General features: G+C 39.4%; 1 protein-coding gene across 6 annotated transcripts in view; it reads left to right on the forward strand.

The window, feature by feature from the left end:
- The window catches only part of Tanc2 (tetratricopeptide repeat, ankyrin repeat and coiled-coil containing 2), a 311126-nt gene that overhangs the window by 273735 nt on the left and 16639 nt on the right, over window positions 1–20752 (forward strand). For all 6 annotated transcript variants that reach the window (XM_055592099.1, XM_055592101.1, XM_055592102.1 and 3 more), the window contains 4 exons: window positions 7083–7205; window positions 7705–7941; window positions 11700–11885; window positions 13920–14013. In XM_055592099.1, the coding sequence (XP_055448074.1) occupies window positions 7083–7205; window positions 7705–7941; window positions 11700–11885; window positions 13920–14013 (640 nt within the window). The remainder of the gene's footprint in view (window positions 1–7082; window positions 7206–7704; window positions 7942–11699; window positions 11886–13919; window positions 14014–20752) is intronic.

The raw sequence follows: 20752 nt of genomic DNA on the forward strand, positions 1-20752 counted from the left end.
TATACACACACACATATATGGCACAAATTTGGGCCAGTTTAGGTCATATAGCAAAACTACATCTCAAAAAAAATAAAAACAAGAAATGATAAGATTTATAGGTCATATAGTAACTAAGTTTAACATTTTGAAGAATTGTCATTATGTTTTTCAGAGTGTTCACACTTTTTACAGTCCTACCAGTAGTTTGTGAGGATTCCAGTTCTCTTGCACCAGTCTGGAAATAACACTCAGTGGTATAACACAATCCCCAGCACCAAAAAAAAAAAAAAAAAGTTTGTCTTTTCTTTCATCTAAAAGTGAATGCAAAGTAGTATTTCATTGTGGTATGATTTTTTTGAGATACAGTTGCATGTGGGTCAGCCTGAATTTGAACTCACTCTGTAATTGAAGCTGTCCTTGAAATTCTGATTTTCCTACCTCTGCCTCCCACAACACGGAATTGCAGACCTGTGCCATCATAGCTGGCTTCATATACATGACTTCATTGTGGACCTTGTAGCTGTCATTTATTTTTGTTTGTTTGTTTTGTTTTCGTCTTTTGAGATAAGTGTTTTCTATAACCCAGCCTGGCCTCAAAAATTTTTGTAGTAAAGGATGACCTTGAACACTTCATCTTCCATCCTCTGCCTCCCAAAGGGTAGAGTTATAAGCAGGCATGACTGTACTCAACTTTAGATTTTTTTTTTAAACTACAAGATAGCAATTTGTTTGGAAATTGTGATAAGAGATATTCCAGTCCAGTTTGTAAATTGGGGTGTTTTCATGAGATTGAGTCTAGTCACTGGAATGATTTTGAGTATCTTTGCAGTTTCTCCCTGAATTCTTTCCTCTAAAATGTTTCTTTGGTTAGTCAATCATACAGCATTTCTTATTAGAACAGAACTATTGACTAGGGAGGAAACTTGTAAATAGAAGAACGATCTTTAGCCATTAACAAGTGCCATAAGATTAAATGTAAATTCTGAGGAGGAGCGTGGTGGTACACACCTATAAGCCCAGCATTTAGGGGTCTAGAGAAGAAGAACATGAGTTCACGGACAGCCTGAACTCTTTCTCAAAAAACAGAAGTAAAGTCTGCTACTCACTTGTCAACTTTCTCATTTATGAAATAGTAACAACAACTCTCAAAATTGTTATAAGGATTACAGGCAAAATATATGTAAAAAAAAAAAAAAGGTACATGGTAAAATTCAAAGTACTAAGTATATATGTAATATGAGGTTTTATGATCAAAATTACCAATATTTTTTCTGAAATAAGAGTTAATAATCATGAGTTTCATATGGAAATATCATCCCATCACTTCTTATAGCAGTAGTTCACAAACTTTTTTTTTGTAAATAGCTACATATGGTTTTGTATTCTACTTCAGTGTCTATCACTACAACTCCGCCATTATAGCTGGAAAACAGTGAGACATTACAGAAATAAGTGGGTATGGCTCTATTCCAATAAAACCTGATTTGCAAGAACAACAGATGGAGAAGCACACAGGCCTGGGTCTCTGGCCCCGTTCCTGCAGAGAAGAGCACATCCCCTTTGTTTACCTGTCTCCCTTTACTACGCTCAGACACGGCTGTGTGATGGTCAGTGATAGTGGTGCTAATGCAGGACAGCTACATATCTGTAAGTGGGTTGCTAATGATGAACTGTGCAAATAACTCAACTCCCAAGAAGCTCTCTGGCTCAGCCCCAAAGTTAGTTATGTTTGAACCAGTCATAAGAAGTCCTAAGAAGAGGTTGCTCATGGTTTGGTTTGGTTTTGTTTCATGATTTCTTGAAATATTGTAAAGGACTAAATAATTGAGTTATTTTTGGCTACATTCTGGCTGGTAATAAAATCACATTTACTTGTCATTTTTGTTGAGTTTTAACCAACTTTCCTCATATTTCCAAGGAGCAAAGGCTTAACTTCCATCAGCCAGAAGAAATCAACAGTCTGTAGTACACGGGGAGCTAGTATTGCAGGTCTAGATTCTGCTTCCGTTTTAGACTTCTTTCTTGTATGTTTACTCCAACTGCATTGGGACTTTCAAAGCTGCTCTGTGATCCTTCCACCAGCATCTGGTCCTACTGTCTCCTTTTACCATTCTCTTTTTTTCTTTTGCTTTTGTTTTTGTTTTGTTGGTTGTTTTTCTTTTAAACAGGGTCTCACTGTATAATCCTCTTTATCCTGCAACTCATTAGGTAGACCAGGCTGGCTTCAAACTTATAGTGATCCTCCTGCCTCATCTTCTAAAGTGCTGGAGCATCGTCTGCCTGCCACCACACCCAGCCTTTCCATCTCCTTTTCCCTCTAGCTCATAACAAGGTTAAATGACTCTCCAGCTTAGCTTGTAAGTCACTTAAAAAAAAAACCCACAAAGTATGGAGCTTTAACTACTCTTTAAATTTCAGTTGAAAAAAGAAGCAAATAATGCCCAGCTGCAATGATAAGAATAAATAAAGCCATACGAGTAGGTGGCATTGTCTAGGATGAAACAGAGGACCTACTATAGCGGTTTGGAATGAGAGTAAAGGAAAGAAGCAGAAATCAACTGTTTTATCTATTGTAGTTGCTACTGAGAATTTCCAGCTGAGAATTCAGAAGTAAAATCCTGAATCAGGTACTGTGAGTTTTTTAGTAATCTTGACATAATAGATAGAAAGTGAACTGGAGTTTTTAAAAAATAAAAAAGACTTGTCTTCTGACTGCAGCTCCAGTAGCTTTGTGGATTTGAGCAAATTACTTACTCTCTCTAGATTGTTTCTCTGATGTAAATAGTAGCGAATCCTACCTCAGAGAGGGTGTTGTGAAGAAAAGATTAAGGTGAAAGAGCTAATACATAAAAAGGTCCCAAATACAGAACTTGACACATACTAGATTTTGAGTAAATGCTAGATTCTTTTTTTTTCCCCTCACCTAGATAAGATGGGACAGAGAAGCAGGATACCACTGCTGATAATTTCTATTGATATTAATACTTTCTGGTGATTTTTCTATCTAAAGTGTTCATGTACTGTATCATTCCTCAACCAATGTCTTGGTGAAACCATATATATTCTAAATCAAGAGACTGAGGCCCAAATGGGGAGTTGGAGCTATACTTCTTCGTTTTCCAGAGTCCAGAGTGAAGGTGAACCTTATAACCTAACCATAAGCCTGACTAAGTAGCTTCTGGGACTCTTCAAGAAGAACTCTATAAATATTTGATCTCATATGTCAAAATAAACAATCATAACAAATAAGTGATAGGCTTGCTTCAGGATTTTTATGTGTGTTTGCATATTAACTAATTAGCCAAATAAGAAGCTTGTAATTAACATCCCTGTTATTAGCACAAATTAAAAGAAGTTTTGAAATAGTAGTGATTAGAGCTGTTGTTGGCACTTCCTCCTTTCAGGGTAACCAGTTCTTGGCGACCAGATAACTACTCTACTGGAAAGACTCAAAATAGAACTCTACGAAGCCACAAACAATATGGATAATTTGGAAATTAAGTTGCCATTTTTAAATAATATAAGAGGATGACAGGGACAGTGACTTCCTTGTAGTGTAAAGACTTTAAACAAGACTCTGTTTCACTCTCCCAGAGGCATTGTGTTTCTGGGATCCCATTGGTCTACTCTGCCAGGATTTGACCCAGCTCTTATGGTTGACCCCCTTTGTCCATCTGCTGTAATAGGGTAGGATTAAACAAGAGGATGGGTAGGTCAGCATTCTTCTTCCTCATTTGGCCCAGCTGTATGTTTCATCGTGAGACTGTCTAGACACAGGCAGCCACTTTGATAAAGTCAAGTCATTACAGGCACTTTTTTAAAAATCCACGTTAGCAATTTGACCGGTAGAGTGCTTGCCTAGCTGCACAAATCCCTGGGTTCAGTACAATACATAATAAATCCAGTGTAGGGGTTGTGTCCCTGAAATCCAAGCAGTTAGGTGTTAGATAGGAGGATCAGAAATTAACAGTTATCCCTGCTACAACTTGAGTTTTAGCCAGAATAGAAAACATGAATGAGACCCTCTCTCAAAAAAAAAAAAAAAATACACTTATAAGACATTGTAGATTCTAGTGATGGCGGTACACTCGGAGGCTTTAATCACAGCACTCGGGAGGCTACACAGAAAAACTCTTGTCTAGATAGATGGATGGATAGATAGATAGATAGATAGATAGATAGATAGATAGATAGATAGATAGCAGAAAAGGGGATGGGAAGATTATAAGAGCCAGAGTACCAGGATGCCTGCTATTAAATAGTGTTCTTCTAGGCATGATAGGAACTCTGCACCCATGAAATGTCAACACTGTGGTCGCCTAAACAAGACCTGCATAGTGGCAGTACCAGTTAACATGCCAATACAAACAAATATTCACAAGACCCCACCTATAGATGATGAATCAGTCTTCTTCAGGAATGAACCTCCTAATAAGTTATCCAATACAAATGGTCAGTTCTAAACATACTGACACTGGAGCAACACCGAATGGTCTCAATAGAGCATGAGTCTGCATGTGTGTGGGTGTGTATGTGGAATGGGAGTACTCATGTATAAAAGTAAAAAACATTTAATTTTTAAATTTAAAAAACTATGTATGTCATGTTTTAGCCTGGTGTTTTTATGAGACTCCTAACAGTGGGAATGGGGGTGTCTCTGACTGTTTTAACTGCTCTTGGAGGACCCGTTTCTTCCTGTTGGGTTGCCTCACCCAACCTTCATATGAAAGTTTGGGTCTAGTCTTACCGTATCTTGTTATGCCATGTTAGTGGATATCCCTGGGAGGCCTGCTTTTTTTTAATGGGAATGGAAAAGGAACAGATCTAGGGAAAGGAGAGGTGCAGGGGGCAGTGGGGAGCACTGAGCAGAGTGGAGGGAGGGAAAGCTGTGGTCAGGAGGTATTGAAAACAAAAACATAAGTTGTTTTTAAAAAGGAAGACTAATCCTAAAAGTAAATAACCTGATTTTTGTTTTGCTTTTGTTTTTTGTTTTGGTTTGGTTTGATTTGGTTTTTATTGAGAAAGTTTGACTGTATTAGCTCAAGCCAGCCTTAAGTCTTCCTATCTAATTCTCCTGAGTGCTGGGATCACAAGCATGTAGCCACCATATCATTAGAAATAAAAATTGTAGGGCTGGAGAGATGGCTCAGCAGAACACTGCCTGCTCTTCCAGAGGACCTGGGTTCACTTCCCAGCACCCATGGCAGCTCACAACTGTCTCTAACTCCAAGATCTGACATCCTCACACAGACATATATCCAGGAAGAAACCAATGCACATAAAATAAATAAATTATTTTTAAAAAGAAAGAAAGAAAATTGTAATCTGAATGTTTATTTCAGCTGTAGGCAATACTTCAGTTATTGCCTTACCCACTAGCCTCATGTTGGTACACTTATAAACTGTTCTTTAAAATATATATTTTATTTTTATGCCATCACAATATCCCTTCAGAAAGAAAAAAGACCCCTGTGCTACATCAGCCTTTGACACTGTTCTCAGATCCAGCTTCCCTTGGCATTCATTCTTTGTCTTTGCACCTTTTCTCTAGAAGAATTTCCTCTGGAAAATAAGAGTCTCAGCCTTCTATGGAAAGGCATGACCACTGTGACTTGATATTTTGTTAGATGAACTTATATCTTTAAATAACAAATATTCCTTTGTAAATGTTTCTTCTATAATATATCAAATGACTAGAACAGCTTACCTTACAGCTTAAGGAACAAAGCAAACAGAAGTAGCATACATTAAAACAAACAAACATTTTTCTCCAGATCACTTAGATCACTTTGGGTTTTTTGTTTTTGTTTTTGTTTTGTGAGAGTGGGGGATTTGAGACAGGGTTTTGCTCTGTAGCCCTGGCTATCCTGGAACTCACTCTGTAAACCAGGCTGGTCTCAAACTCAGATCTGCCTCCTGAGTGCTGGAATTAAAGGTGTACAGGTTCCCAAATTTTAGTGTTACTCTTTTCCTGCCCTTGAGATTTTCTGTTTTAATTCACTTGACCCATATTTTGGCAGAAGAGTTAGATGCTTGGAGGAACAGCTGGACAAAATGAAGAACATGGATGCTGATCACATCTACCCATCCTCTTGTTTCATCCTATCCTGATAACAAAGGCTAGACAAGAGGGTCAACCATAAGAGCTCGGGCAAACCCTGGCAGAGTGGACCAGTAGCATCTCAGAAACAAGTGCCTCTGGGAGGGTGAAACAGAATCTCGTTTAGAGCCCTCACACCACAAGGAAGTCACTGCCCCTTCCCCCTTCTAGCCACCAGGCAACTTAAAGACTGAATTATTCGTTTCCCACTTACAATGTAGTCTAGTGTAGTCACTGCAGCTCCCTTCTGTGGAGTAGTTCCGAAATCACCTTGCGCTTCAGAATTCTTCATTGGATCCTCTGTATCAACTCTTAAAAGGAACAGTAGAAAGTCTGCAGAAAGACAGTGAGGTCAGGAGCCAAGCCTGAACAAGGCATTTTACTAAGGCTCATGTTTTATTAACCAGATTGAGTCATGTGAGCCACCTAGCTGCAAAGGAGGCTGGTAACTATAGCTTTCCCAAATGTCCAGGAAGAAAATGAAATGAAGCTCAAAGGTCAAATTATCTTTGCCATAGTATTATTTTAGTGACTTAAGTTACTTAGTCAATAAAGCTAGTAGGAAAAAATGAGAAAATAAATTTTATTCAAATATAGAGCAAAGAAAAGATGTTAAGTGATTTTCTACTGGAGATAACTTAAGTTACTATGTTTCTGTAAAACTATTCTTTGTCCCTATCAAGTTACTGTGTATGAACCTTGTTAAATTGAGACTACGCTCACTCATTAATACTAAAAACCTAGCGGCCACTCATTCACTACTGATGATGTTTTTCACCTGGGTTAGTAATTATCTCACTGAGAGTGGTGACACACACTTGAGAGGCAAAAGCAGGTGTATCTCTGTGAATTTGAGGTAACCCTGGTCTACATAGCAAGTTCCAGGAGAGCCAGGGCTATATAGAAAGACCTTGTTTGCCTCTGAAAAAAAATATATTAATTATTTAATTGTCTCTATATTAAATATTATTATTTATAATTGTTTCTGTATTTTTTTCAGGGTTTGAGTAAAAAGGTTGGTGTATCATCCTCCATCCTTCAAGGACTCTGGATCTCATATAGCACAGAAGGTCTTTCCATGGCATTGGCCTCTTTACGAAATCTCTATACTCCAAATATAAAGGTAAGCACAAAGAAACTGCAAATAGCTTAAATAATTGACTGGAAAGTTGAAGGACATCAAGTAGCCATTTAGTTATCTCTGAGTTGCCTTGGACTGTTTCCTAATGAATGGCCTGTTAGTAATTTTAATGTATTTTAACTTGCTATATTTTATTCTGATAATTGAGGACTGAAGCCATTGGCTAGCTGGCTGAAAGCTGGGGTCAGGATCTGGTAAAGGTTCTGAAGGGTAAATTGACCTCAGGTAGCCTGTATTTGGGGAGGGACTTTTAAAGTCAAGTGCTCGCCTAGGTGAGCCCTTACCCTAGCTAATGAGCAGCATATGTAAAGTGGCTTTTGCTTTATTTTCCAAAGCAAAGTATGCGAAAAGGAATAAATAAAGAATTTGTTAAATTCTTCCTAAAAGTGCTACTGGAAATTACCATAGAGTTTTAAGTGATTTAATTTAAGAATGACTGAAAGGGTCTGACAGTGTTTGTCTGACTGGTGTTTGTTTCTAGGTCAGCAGATTGCTGATTCTGGGAGGTGCCAATATTAATTACCGGACAGAGGTTCTAAACAATGCCCCCATCCTATGTGTCCAGTCTCACCTTGGTTACACAGAAATGGTAGCCCTGCTTTTGGAGTTTGGGGCCAATGTGGATGCCTCTTCCGAGAGTGGCCTGACTCCACTGGGATACGCTGCAGCAGCAGGCTTCCTGAGCATTGTGGTATTGCTGTGCAAGAAGCGGGCAAAGGTAACAGCTGCCTACTCCACCGCTGCTTTTCTCTTCTCTTTTCCTTTCCTCCTAATGGAGTCTTTTGTTGTTTTGTTATTGTTGTTGTTTTGGTTTGTTTTTTAATTTCAGTTTATTTACTTTACATGCCCCTCCCTCCTGTCCTCACAGTCTTCCCTTCCCCTACTTCCCCCTTCCCCTCTTCCTATCCCCTCAGAAAAGGGGAGCCCCTCCCTCCAAATCAACCCTCCCCAGCACATCAAGTCACATCAGAACTGAGCATATCCTCATCCACTGAAGCCAAGCAAGGCAGTCCTGCCAGGGGCAAGTGATACAAAAGCAGGCAATAGAGTCCGTATTAGAAACCAACCCTGCCTTCATTTGACAGGCAACCCATATGAAGACCAAGCTGCCCAGCGGCCACATATGTGCAGGGGACTAGATTCAGACCATGCATGCTCCTTAGTTGATGTCTCAGTCTCTGTCAGCCCCCATGAGTCTGGATTAGTTGTCTTTGTTGGTCTTCTTATGAGGTTCCTGTCCCCTCCAGGTCCTTCCATCTTTCCCCCAATACTTCCACAGTACCCCTAGAGCTCTGCCCCTTACTCAGCTGCAAGTCCCAGAATCTGTCTCCATCCACTGCCGGCTGGAACCTCCGAGATGACAGTCAAGTTAGGCTCCTGTCTGCAAGCAGAGCACGGCATCATTAATAGTGTCAGCAGCTGGCTATGGAGTCTGTTTTTACTCATCCGTTACCTCAGCAGTCTAGGTGCACCCAACCCTGATGCAGAGCAGATCAAAGGGAGGACTTACTAAGCTCATATCCCAGTGTTTGCCCTCATCCGTATGAATACATACTGCATCAGGACACAATTTTAAAATGTTAGAGAGACAGGTGTAAAACAGCATTTATCAGCAACCACAACAATCCCTACCTAATATCCTAGAAGTTATCTGCTAAGCACAGAAGAAGCCTCTTACGAACAAAGCTCCAGAAGAGAGTCAAGGGACAAGGAGACTTCAGTGGGAAGTCAAAACTGAACAGTGCCTGCATACCCTAAGGCTTCCACACTGTTGCTACTGCGTTGTTCTTGTCCTCTTCTGTGACAACCCCATCCCTTTCAGGCTATAATTTTACCTACTAGACAACATCCCTTTCATTTTTCTTCTTTCTTTCTTTTGTTGTTTTTGTTTTGTTTTGTTTTATTTTGGTTTTTTTTTGAGACAGGGTCTCTCTTTATAGCCTTGGCTGTCCTAGAACACACTATGTAGACCAGGCTGGCCTCAAACTCACAGAGATCTGCTTGCCTCCTGAGTGCTGCTGGCTTGCATTAAAGGCATATGCCACTATGCATAACCCCTTAATTTCTTGAAATATTTTATTTTGAAAGAGTAAATAAAAAAATCATCCAGAGTTCATATATTCTATAGTCAGCTTTTACTTGATACTGACAGTTTAAGTGACTATAATTCAAGTATCAAAGCTAAGAAATTAATATTGATATAATATGATTAGTCAACTTATAAACCTTCCTGAAATTTCTTCATATGATCCACTAATGCTTGTATTCCATTACGGTAGGTAATCTGAATTTAATTTAATCATTACATTTAGTCCCCTCTAGTCTAGGAGACTTCTCCAGTTTTTCTTTATTGTTTATGATTTGAATTTTTTTGGAAGAATTCTTATTAGTTGTTCTGTAAAAACTTTCACTTTTAATAATTTTCTCATTTTATTTTAGTTCATTTTGTGTAAGAATAACACATGAGATGATAGTGTGTCCCATAATCAAAATGCTGTACTAGAAGTACATGATGACCACAAATCTCATTATAGACGATAGCTTCTATGATTCAGTTGAAGGTAGTGTCTTCAAACTAACTCTGAAAATACTTTTTCCCTTTGTAATTAAGAAAAGTGTCTTTCAAGGAGATGATTTGAGAACTTTTGTTCGTCATCACACTTGTTTACTTGTTTTAGGATCTGTTTTTTATTTTTACTGTGAGAGGTTTTGACTGTGATGCTTGTTCAAAGGGTGATTCTGTTTTCATTCTTCCCTCATTTATTGATAGAAATTCCATTGTAAAGAAGAGCTGTCTCAAACTAGGCATGATGGTGTATGCTTGTAAATCCCAGAATTCAGAAAATTGAAGCAGGAGGATTGTAAGTTCAAAGGCAGCTTTGAATACATAAGGACACATTGCTCCTGTTCCCTATGTATTTATTTATCCAGTGATTACTCATTTGCATCACTGTGGACTCGTAGATGTTTATTTTATTCTTTGGTCTTCAATCCGTTACCATTAAAGTTCATTTTGTTAGTCAATATTTTTTAGTACAACTTTCCTTCACCACAGAATGTTTCAGCCTCATCTTTTACCATTGCTACCCCATCTCTGGAACTAGCTAATTATCCAAGAGTGAGAATTTTGTTCATCTTAGTTTTTATAGATACAGGTCTGAGCCTGAACACTTCCTGCTGATTAAAATCTGGAATTCTTAGTCTGTCATTTAAAAAAGTGTCCATGTTTTCAACCTTATAAACTTCATTTTCAGGTCTCTACCATGAAAACCTAGAAAAGGCAATCAGTTTCTATCTCAGCTAGTTCTGATAGAACTTTCTACTGTCTGTTCCTGACTGTACTCAGGATTGATTTTAGTGGACTGGGAAGATGGTTTGGTCATTAAAATGCTTGTTCCATAAGAATGAAAACCTGAGTTCAAATCCTGGCACCTATGTAAAAGCTGGAGGCAAGGACTCACCTCTATAACCACATCACTGGTGGGAGGCAGAGGCAGGGATATCCCAGTGGCTTACTGTCCAGTCAGACAAGCTGAAACAGTGAGCTGCAGGTAAGAGCAACTAAGGAAGACTTCTAACATCCATTTGTGTACACCTACACAAATGTGCATACAACACACAAAATAATAATAATAAATTGTTGTATTTATTTCACTTATTATATACTTTTTTTTTAGACAGGTTTGGGCACATCTCCTCCTGCCTTATTTGAAAATCCTGAGAGCAAAGTTTATTCCTTTTTCACCTTTTATCCTATATGGTGTTTGCACATAGTAGCACTCAGTTAACATTTGTCATGAGGTTCACTGGGTGGAAACAAAGTGCGTAGGGGAATCAGAAACAAAACTTAGATCCAAGTGTTCTGAGTATTCTAGACAGATAACCACATTTTTGCTAGAAACTTCTGTCTAAGGACCTTCTGGATAATTGATCTTAATCAGCCTTTCTTTCAACCTAGACTTTGAACCAACACTGAAGTTATAAAACTGCTTTTGGAGCTTAGTCTAGAGTAAAGCTCCAAGTGCCTCTAGCCATTTTGGCCAGATCTTTCTTCCCTTCTGCTGGAAGAGGAAACAGTTTCTGCCAAAGCTTGGTGGTTTAGTGAGTGAATCATGACACAAGATGTTTTTTCTTTGGAACACCATGGACAGTTTTTGTCAATAGAACTGTGGGTCTCTCACGTCTTGGTCTGAAAAGAACTGTTTAAGAGCAAAGGAGGACTTCCTAATCTTAACCTCAGGGTTTTGTTTTATTCTTCTTTTAATGCAAAAGCAAAAGCCTTTCCTCATTTTTCTGGGGAAAGTTCTCCACACAGGGATGTCCAGGGGAGCTGCAGATCAGTTATAATGGAGCCTGAGTAGAAAGTCCTCAAGCTCAGCGAGTGAGAAAGCTTGATGCAGGCACATGCAGCAGGCCAGTATTAGAACACAGTGCCCAGTCTTTGTTCACGCAGCTCTCTCTATTTTCTTCCCGTAGGTAGATCATTTGGATAAGAACGGGCAGTGTGCTTTGGTTCATGCTGCTCTGCGCGGTCATCTGGAAGTTGTCAAGTTTCTGATCCAGTGTGACTGGACAATGGCTGGCCAGCAGCAAGGAGTGTTTAAGAAGAGCCATGCCATCCAGCAGGCCCTCATCGCTGCAGCCAGCATGGGTTACACTGAGGTAAGAAAAAAACAATAAGCTTTTCCCGAGTTATGTATTGAAGAACCTAAGAAACTGTGAGGGAAGGCTTGAATGCTACCAAATTGCCAGCCAAATTGGTGCAAAGTTTTTAAACACTATTGTAAAGACATAGGGGATTAAACTCCAGAAAGCACTGCTCAAATATTATAGTACCTACAATTATGTGTTTGGAAAAAACATGAGTGTCAGAAGGGAGTTTGGGAATTATTTCACATACCTCCTTCTGTACCTATTTAACAGAGCATGACAATAAAACACAGGAGTTGCTGGCCTGAGACATACAGTCAGACATTTTGAGACAGGAAGGACACAAACCATACATCCTCAGAGGGCTTGGCTTTGGTCCTAGATCTTACAGCTTTTTGTCTTAGAACCCTGGTTTCTCATTCATAAAGTAAAGTTACTGAAGTCTTTTTACAAGGCTGTTATGAAGGATGCTCTAAATAATCAACACCATACAAGTGGTATTTTCTACATTGTTAATAAGTGTGGCAGTACATGGGCATGGCAGCATTCTGTGAAATGCTAAAAAGCTGCCCGTGAGGAAAGAAGAGCGTAACCAGGAAGTGGGCACACACGCCTACATTTATTACAGACTTTACTAATCTAAGTAATGGGATGCACAGTGGTTAAACAGTGTTCTCAACTGAATGGGTGACTGAATGTTGGCTTTGGCCAAATTTGAATCTGTAGCTAACCTGTGGTTGCAACCTAAGTTTGATGTGACAAGTAGAGTTGCCCCTAGTTTACTCTTTTCCCTATAATTTTACTGCCATTAAATCTGATATTCGATTTACTGTGAACTGCCTCTCACATTTATGCAAACTCTGTTGAATAAAATGAAACACACTTCAGGCTTAGCTCTAAACCACAGATTGATTTATAAACTTTGTAACTATTCCTACCATGGATGACTCCAAGTTGCCAGTGTTATATCACTGGACATGAAGATGGGAAGAAATGCACAGTAGCACATCTGACATAGCTGACATGAGATGTCACCAAGGGACTATGAAGCAAAATTTAAATTGGTATTGTCTAGGAAAGTCTCTTAACTCCCAGTACAATCAGATTCCTGGCGACAACTATCATTTTTATTTGCAATCAGTTGTTCTTTCTCCCAGACAGTCCTCATACTTCTGAGAGGGGAAAAAAGAGAACAATTACTTTAAGGAAGATATAGGCCTCCCCCAGAACAAGTAAGGGTCCTGACTCAGATGACCATGGTTCCCAGAGGACAATTGCTGCCCCCATCACCACCACCTTGTAGCAATAGCCAAGCCTGGTGCCGTGAGCAGGGATCCCTATCCCCCTGCCTAAGGGTCACTTCCTTTGCCCTCAGTTTTCCATTTTGGGTTTTTTTATTGTTATTAAAGTGATGAAGGGGACTTTTTGTGTTTTTATTTTGACGTTATGGCTCAAGCCTTTTAAAAATAAAGCTAGGATATACCTTTGGAGCAGGGAAGAAAGCGAAGGAGGGAAGGATGAAGAAAGGGAGGGAAAAGAAAGGCAAGCCTCAATTTTCTCCATATTTCTTTCCTCTGTCTGTATTGGGAGGACAAGAGATTGTGCCATTAGCTTAAATAAGAATATGAGCCAGGCACAGTGGCACATGCCTGTAATCCCAGCACTCACGGAGGCAGAGGCAAGTGGATCTCTGTGAGTTCAAGGCCAGCCTGGTCTACATAGTGAGTCCAGGACAGCCAAGGATATACCTTGGCCAAGGATAAACCTTCTCTCAAAACAAATAAACAAACAAACAAAAAAGAAAATGTGATTTTTAAATCACATTATATATGGACTATGTTAAAGAAAAACATGTAAACTATATCTGATAGGACAGCTGTTTATCAGAATGGCTTGGGGGTTCTCTGGTGAGACAGTCAGTACTGACTTCTTTTGTACATAAGAAATTCAGTGGTGCTTAGAGGATTGTCTTCCAAAGCTCCCAGATCAGTGTCAGCAGCACAGCTTCTGCCCTGCAGTGTGAGCTGATGTTACTTCTTGTTTCAGATTGTCTCCTACCTACTTGATCTTCCAGAAAAAGATGAAGAGGAAGTGGAGCGAGCACAGATCAATAGTTTTGACAGTCTCTGGGGAGAGACAGGTACTTCTCTTGGACATTACTGTCTTCTCAGTGCTGTGCTGTACTTCTGGAGACTCGCTGTGTTTCTCATGCTGTTACTTTGAGTCTGGCATCTTGAGCACTCTGTCTTAAGCCTTTTGTGTTAGAGACCAGTTCAGCCCGAGTAAAAAGAAAGGCAATTTTTCTTTCAGCCCACTTTCCCTTTGGATCTTCCATGTTACCACTTTAAAAAACATGACCACATGTTTCAAACGTTTTTTAAAAATGGATTTTTCCTTATGGTATTGAAAACTAAGCAGTAAACAATTGTGGACTTCCTATTGTTTGTATGATGCTTACACTACTTCCTTTTCCTTTTTCCCAAAAATAATGTTCCACTTATAGTTGCTAACCGGACTGGCCTTTCTTTCATCCACATCTCTTGTTTTACCAGATGTTATTATGGTTATGTGGCACTATAAAGCTTTACATGTGACTAAAGTTCCTAGCTAGATACAAACTGAAGGCGCCATCCTGATCTAGTACAATTCCTCTGGGTCTATAGTGAAGCATTTTCTATATTATTTGGTTCCTGCTTCACCAACAGTAGCCTCTTCTTTGTGATTGAGGCAGGAAATGAGTGTTGTCTTTTCTCCAAGTCTAAACATGTGGAGAAACGTTAATAACCTCTGATATTTCCTTGTGAAACTGGGGCAGGGAAAACAGTGGAGGAACCACAGACATGTGTTATATTTGCCAGAAGAAAGAGAATAATACTGAGATGGCAAATGTAGGTAAACATGCTTCACTAAACAAGAAGGTTATACATTTTGGTAAAGGCGAGAATGTTGTTAAAAATCACATAAGAATTTTTAACTTATCTAACATTTAGAACAACTTGTTGAATTGTTTTCTTTCTTCTTCTGCTAAAATTGTGCATAAGTTTCATGACTTCTTTTACATGTATAATGGTCCAGAGCTCAGGAATTTTCTTCTCAACAATTTCTTCCTCTGTAAAATCCAAAGAGAGCAGATGCCAGGCAGCTGCAGCTTAAGAGCCCATGATAGATGACAGGAAAATGTGCAGCTGGAAACAGCTGCTGTCCCTGAGAGAAGTTAGAGGAAAGGGAACCTAGAACTGCAAAATAGGAGATGTTGGTTTACTTTTCCTGTCAGCAAAACCTTTCCCAATACAGTGTTGCCATACCTCCTGATAGGCCCTTCTAACCAAGGGCATGGGAGTAGGAGGGGCCCCAGGAAGGCCAGTGGTCATAATGGGTAGAAATTATAAGGCCGATAATCACAGTGTGCAATATGTTATTCTGGTACTGTACTTCAAAGAAATCCTTAGAAAGATTCAAAAACAGTATAAACTGTGTCTGGGGAGATGACTCCCTGGGTAAAATGGCTGCTGTATAAACATGGGAAGCTGAGTATCAATCCCCAGCACCCACATATCCGTAACCCCACACTGGGAAAATGGAGACAGGCAGATCCCAAGGCTCTCCTACTGGCCAGACTAAGAGAGACAGCAAGCTCCAGGTGCAATGAAGAGTCCCCGTCTCAGAAACGGAGGCAGAGAGGATAAGGAAGACACCCAAAACAGTAGTCTCTGGTCTCCACACATGCATGCATGGGCATGCCTGCACACGCATAAACACACACACAGTAACCGAGCGGCTTAATTTTTATTGAATATGAATTTTTATTCAAATAACACTTTGTGACTTGGCTGGTACACCATGTTGCCCTGATATTTACTATTTGCATGCAATGATTTTGCTGTTAAAAACAATGTTAAATATACATTGGAACAAAATATAATTTCTAGGTCTACAAAAAATGACTTGATGTGGTTGCATACATGTAACCCAAGACTGCAGAGGCGGGTGCAGGGCAAGGTCCGGCCAGCCACAGCTCTGCAGCGGGGCTCTTCATGAAAACAAAATCATTTGATTTCAGAGAGACTTTTGGAAAATACTGTTATCTTCACTGTGTGAAAAAGAACCTACAACTCAGCACTGATGTAGCATGGACTTGAGCTTGCTTCTCTAACTACAGTGATTTGCACTAAGTCTGTGCGTTTCTTTCTAATTTATAGCACAAAGTTTAAAATTTTATATGACCCATTGCATTGTGACATTTACTTCAATGGTAAAATATATGTGATACATACTTACTATTGAGCTGGTGGAAGTCTCATATCTGCAGCCCTGACCTAAGTGATAAAACTTCACTTAGGGAAAATACAATGGACAGTTTTCCAACTGTCACTTAACTGTATCTGCTAATAAGAAGAAGCAAAAAAGTTGCTGTCAGTTGCACCAACACAAGTTATTTACTCTCACAACAATCATAAGTCACATCCCAGTTTCAGAGATGTTTAGGTGGGAAGCATTAAGCATTGAACCTAGAATCAATGAAACACATCTTAGAATATAATAGAATAGTACTGAGCTAGAATATTTACATATCATATTTCCTAACATCAGATCGTGGAATATCCCCAGTGCTTTTGTCCTCCTCTGGCAGCCTCTTTAATTCCCCCAGAGTCATCTTCTTAAATCTATCCCCCACCATCTGGCTAGCTATATCAAATCCAAACACCACTAAAAAAGATAATTTTATAACCTTTATTTTTTAATTAATTTATTTTTATTAATTATAATTTATTCACTTTGTATCCCAATTGTAGCCCCCTCCTTTGTCCCCTCCCAATCTCACCCTCCCTCCCCCTTCTTCTCCCATGCCCCTCCCCAAGTCCACTGGTAGGGGCGGTCCTCCTCCCCTTCCCTCTGACCATAGCCTATCAGGTCTCATCAGGACTGGCTGCACTGTCTTCCTTTGTAGCCTGGTAAGACTGCTCCCCCATTAGGGGGAGGTGATCAAAGAGCCAGCCCTGAGTTCATGTCAGAGATAGCTCCTGTTCCCCTTACTAGGGAACCCACTTGTAGATTGAGCTGCCATGGGCTACATCTGTGCAGAGGTTCTAGGTTATCTCCATGAATAGTCGGTGGTTGGAGTATCAGTCTCAGAAAGGACCCCTGTGCCCAGATCTTTTGGATCTGTTGCTCTCCTTGTGGAGCTCCTGCCCCCTCCAGGTCTTCTCATCTTTCCTTCTTTCATAAGATTCCCTGCACTCTGCCCAAAGTTTGGCTATAATAAGATTCCCTGCACTCTGCCCAAAGTTTGGCTATGAGTCTTAGTATCTGCTTCAATACCCTGCTGGGTAGGGTCTTTCAGAGGACCTCTGTGTAGGCTCCTGTCCTGTTTCCTGTTTTCTCCCTCCTCCTATGTCCGTCCCATTTGCCTTTCTGAGTGAGGATTGATCATCTTACCCAGGATCCTCCTTCTTGCTTAGCTTCTTTAGATGTGCAGATTTTAGTATGTTTATCCTATATTATATTTCTAATATCCACTTATAAGAGAGTATATACCATGTGTGTCTTTCTGCTTCTGGGCTACCTCACTCAGGATGATCCTTTCCAGTTCCCACCATTTGCCTGCCAATTTCATGGTTTCCTTGTTTTTAATTGCTGAGTAGTACTCCATTGTGTAAATGTACCAGACTTTCTGTATGCATTCCTCAGTTGAGGTACATCTGGGTTGTTTCCAGATTCTGGCTGTTATGAATAAAGCTTCTACGAACATGGTTGAGCAAATGACCCTGTTGTGTAGTTGAGCATATTTTAGATATATGCCTAGGAGTAGAATAGCTGGGTCTTGAGGTAGAACTATTCCTAATTTTCTGAGAAAGCGTCAGATTGATTTCCAAAGTGGTTGTACAAGGTTACATTCCCACCATCAATGGAGGAGGATTCCCCTTTCTCCACATCCTCTCCAGTATGTGTTGTCACTTGAGTTTTTGATCTTAACCATTCTGATAGGTGTAGGTGAAATCTCAGGGTCCTTTTGATTTGCATTTCTCTGATGACTAAGGACCTCTATTTTTTTATGCCACTGCAAAACCAAAAAGTTTTCCCCTTTTATTTCACAGGGTTGACACAGACTTCTTAGGGAAAAACAAGAAAAGCAGTAAGGTGATACATTTCTCTCTCCTGCTCCTTCTGTACATAGACCAGGGCCAGCCACTGAAAGCTCCTAGCAACTATAAAAGCAGAGTCCACAAAATAAGATTCCCATACCTTAGACCTGTGTCATCTTTGGCCAAGATTATGGCGTCTGTCTACTTGCTGATCTTCCTGACTCTCTACCCTCTTCTCTGGTGAATCATGTTCCAGAATATAGCCAGATATGGATCTTTTACACTATAGACTAATATTGCTTTTTTATTTACCAACCTTTGTTTACTTTTTTTTTTTTTTTTTTTTTGTGACAGTGTTTTTCTGTGTAGCCCTGGCTGTCCTGGAACTTGCTCTATAGGACCAGGCTGGCCTCAAACTCAGAGGTTCACCTGCCTCTGCCTCCCACGTTCTGGAATTAAACACCCAGCAGAATTAAGCTGTTCACTATAGTGCAAGGCCAGTTATAATATCCAGACTCACCTACTGCTTATCTTCTCTGGCAATTCTAGTAATAACAAACAAACATCACTTCCCATCTCAGTGCCTTTATACACGCCTTTGTCTAGCATTCCTTCTTATCCTTACTTATCTTGCATTCATACAACTCAGATTGCCCTCTCTTCTCTGTTTTCCTTAGTCAGCCATGAGTTTGTTGGGAATAGACAGCATGTAACAAATAGTTCCATTAATGTTTAATTAATGTTTTAGGTTCAGTAATCAGTTTGTCTCCCCAACCACCTTCCTCCATTGATCTTATATGTTCTAATCCTTCAATGTGAAAATAGATAAAAGGAATCATTTGCATTTCCATATTATTTAGTGTCATTTAGTGTCAGCATTACATTCACATTATTTCCTCATCTCTGAGCTACATCCTATCTGCCTCTTCAAACACACACACACACACACACACACACACACACACACACACCATTTTTGTCACATGCTGACAAGCTATAGAAACAAATTCTGTTTCTGATCTCTTGGGAAGAGATTTTTTTTTTTTCTTTTGACTGTTAAGGTTTATGGACATGCTTTGCCTTAATCTCCTTTCTTTAAAAAACTATTAGCAGTTTTTGATAAGATTATAAAATCCAGCCAAAGCAACTCCTTGGTCATGATTTTTGAAAAATACAGCCTCCATTCTCCATAGTTGCATTGTTTTGAGATGAAATTGGCCAGCTGTGTTAATACCCATGCCTAACTATCATCTGAAGCCTGCTGCCAAATGACATCATAACCTAAACAACAGAGATTAGACAACAAAGAAAAAAGCCAAATGGAACATTCCTTCTCATAAAAATGTGTTACTCAATAGAGAGGAATAGGCCAACCAGAGTAATATAATTGTTAGGGCCTACAGTGCCACTTTCCAGGCGAGCACCGGCTGTAAATGATGTGTTTAGTGAACTGGCATCATTAGTGAAAGGCTTGTTTCTAAAATACTAGTCGACTTTCTCCAGAGTGCTATCAGTTTTGTTTTGTTTTAAGAAAAAGAATGTTCTTGGCCTGTACATACTTGGAAGTTTGCCACCACCCTATAACCTAGCACTTTAAACAGAATCAAAATATGGGAGTTAGAAATTTTCCAAGTGGTTTGTTTGAGGCACAAAGCATGTCTAAGTTCTCAGCTATTCTTACGTTCAAATGCCTGTGCAAGATTAACAACTTTTTAAACTGTTAAAATTATCAACTTGACCTGGACATGGTGTCCCATGCCTTTAATCCCAGCACTCAGGAGGCAGAGGCAAGCAGATCTCTGTGAGTTTGAGGCCAGCCTGGTCTACAGAGAGAGTTCCAAGACAGCCAGGGGATATATAGAGAAACACTGTCTCAAAAAAGAAAGGAAGGAAGTAAGGAAGAAAAGTATTATTATATTATATTGTATTGTATTATATTATATTATGTTATGTTATATATCATCATATCATATATATTTATATATATATATATACACACACACACACACACATATTGAGAAGTAGAACTAGTCACTGCAGAGAGGACCAAGACAAACTGAACAGAAAAGCCAACTAAAACTGAGTACATATATCTTCAAAAATTGCCACATTTTCCCTTATGAATCCATTTTACCCTTAGGACAGGAAAAGATTCTTTAAAAGTTTATCTTTTTGTAAATTTTGTAAAGTTCTAATTTTGAATATGGCTTAGTTATAGGTAAATTGAGTCAAACCCAAAGACAAGTGCCAAGCCAGCAAGATGGCTCAGGCAATAAGGACACTCACCGATGAGTGCAGTGACCTGAGTTCTGTCCCTGGGACTCACCTGGTGGAAGGGAGAACTGAACCCTGCAAGCTGTCCTCTGTTCACATTTGTTTACACATACACACGCCAGATAAGTAAATGTAGATGTTTTAAATGCTGTAATTTTTCAGTTAAGTCAAACAAATTGTTAGCAGCCAGTTGATTTGAATTTCACCAGCTTCTTTGATTAGAGTCCAACACCTGAGAACTCAAATATCTGTGTCTGCCAATAGCGCTTGGTTTGTCACTAGAGTATAGGACTGATAAAGGAAGGGTCTTTTGTCAGCCTTCTATGTCAGTTTTTTAATCAATTTGGAAGATGGGGAAGCATCTGTTCTCTTTTTGTTTTAACAAAGTATAACTACTACTATTTTTTTTTTTTTTAAAGATTGATTTGTTATTTATATAGCATTCTGCCTGCACACCAGATCTCACTATAGGTAGTTATGAGCCACCATGTGGTGGCTGGGAATTGAACTCAGGATCTTTGA

The sequence above is a fragment of the Psammomys obesus genome, unplaced genomic scaffold (genome assembly GCF_907164565.1).
Source record: "Psammomys obesus unplaced genomic scaffold, mPsaObe1.curated_primary_1811, whole genome shotgun sequence".
NCBI lineage: Eukaryota > Metazoa > Chordata > Mammalia > Rodentia > Muridae > Psammomys > Psammomys obesus.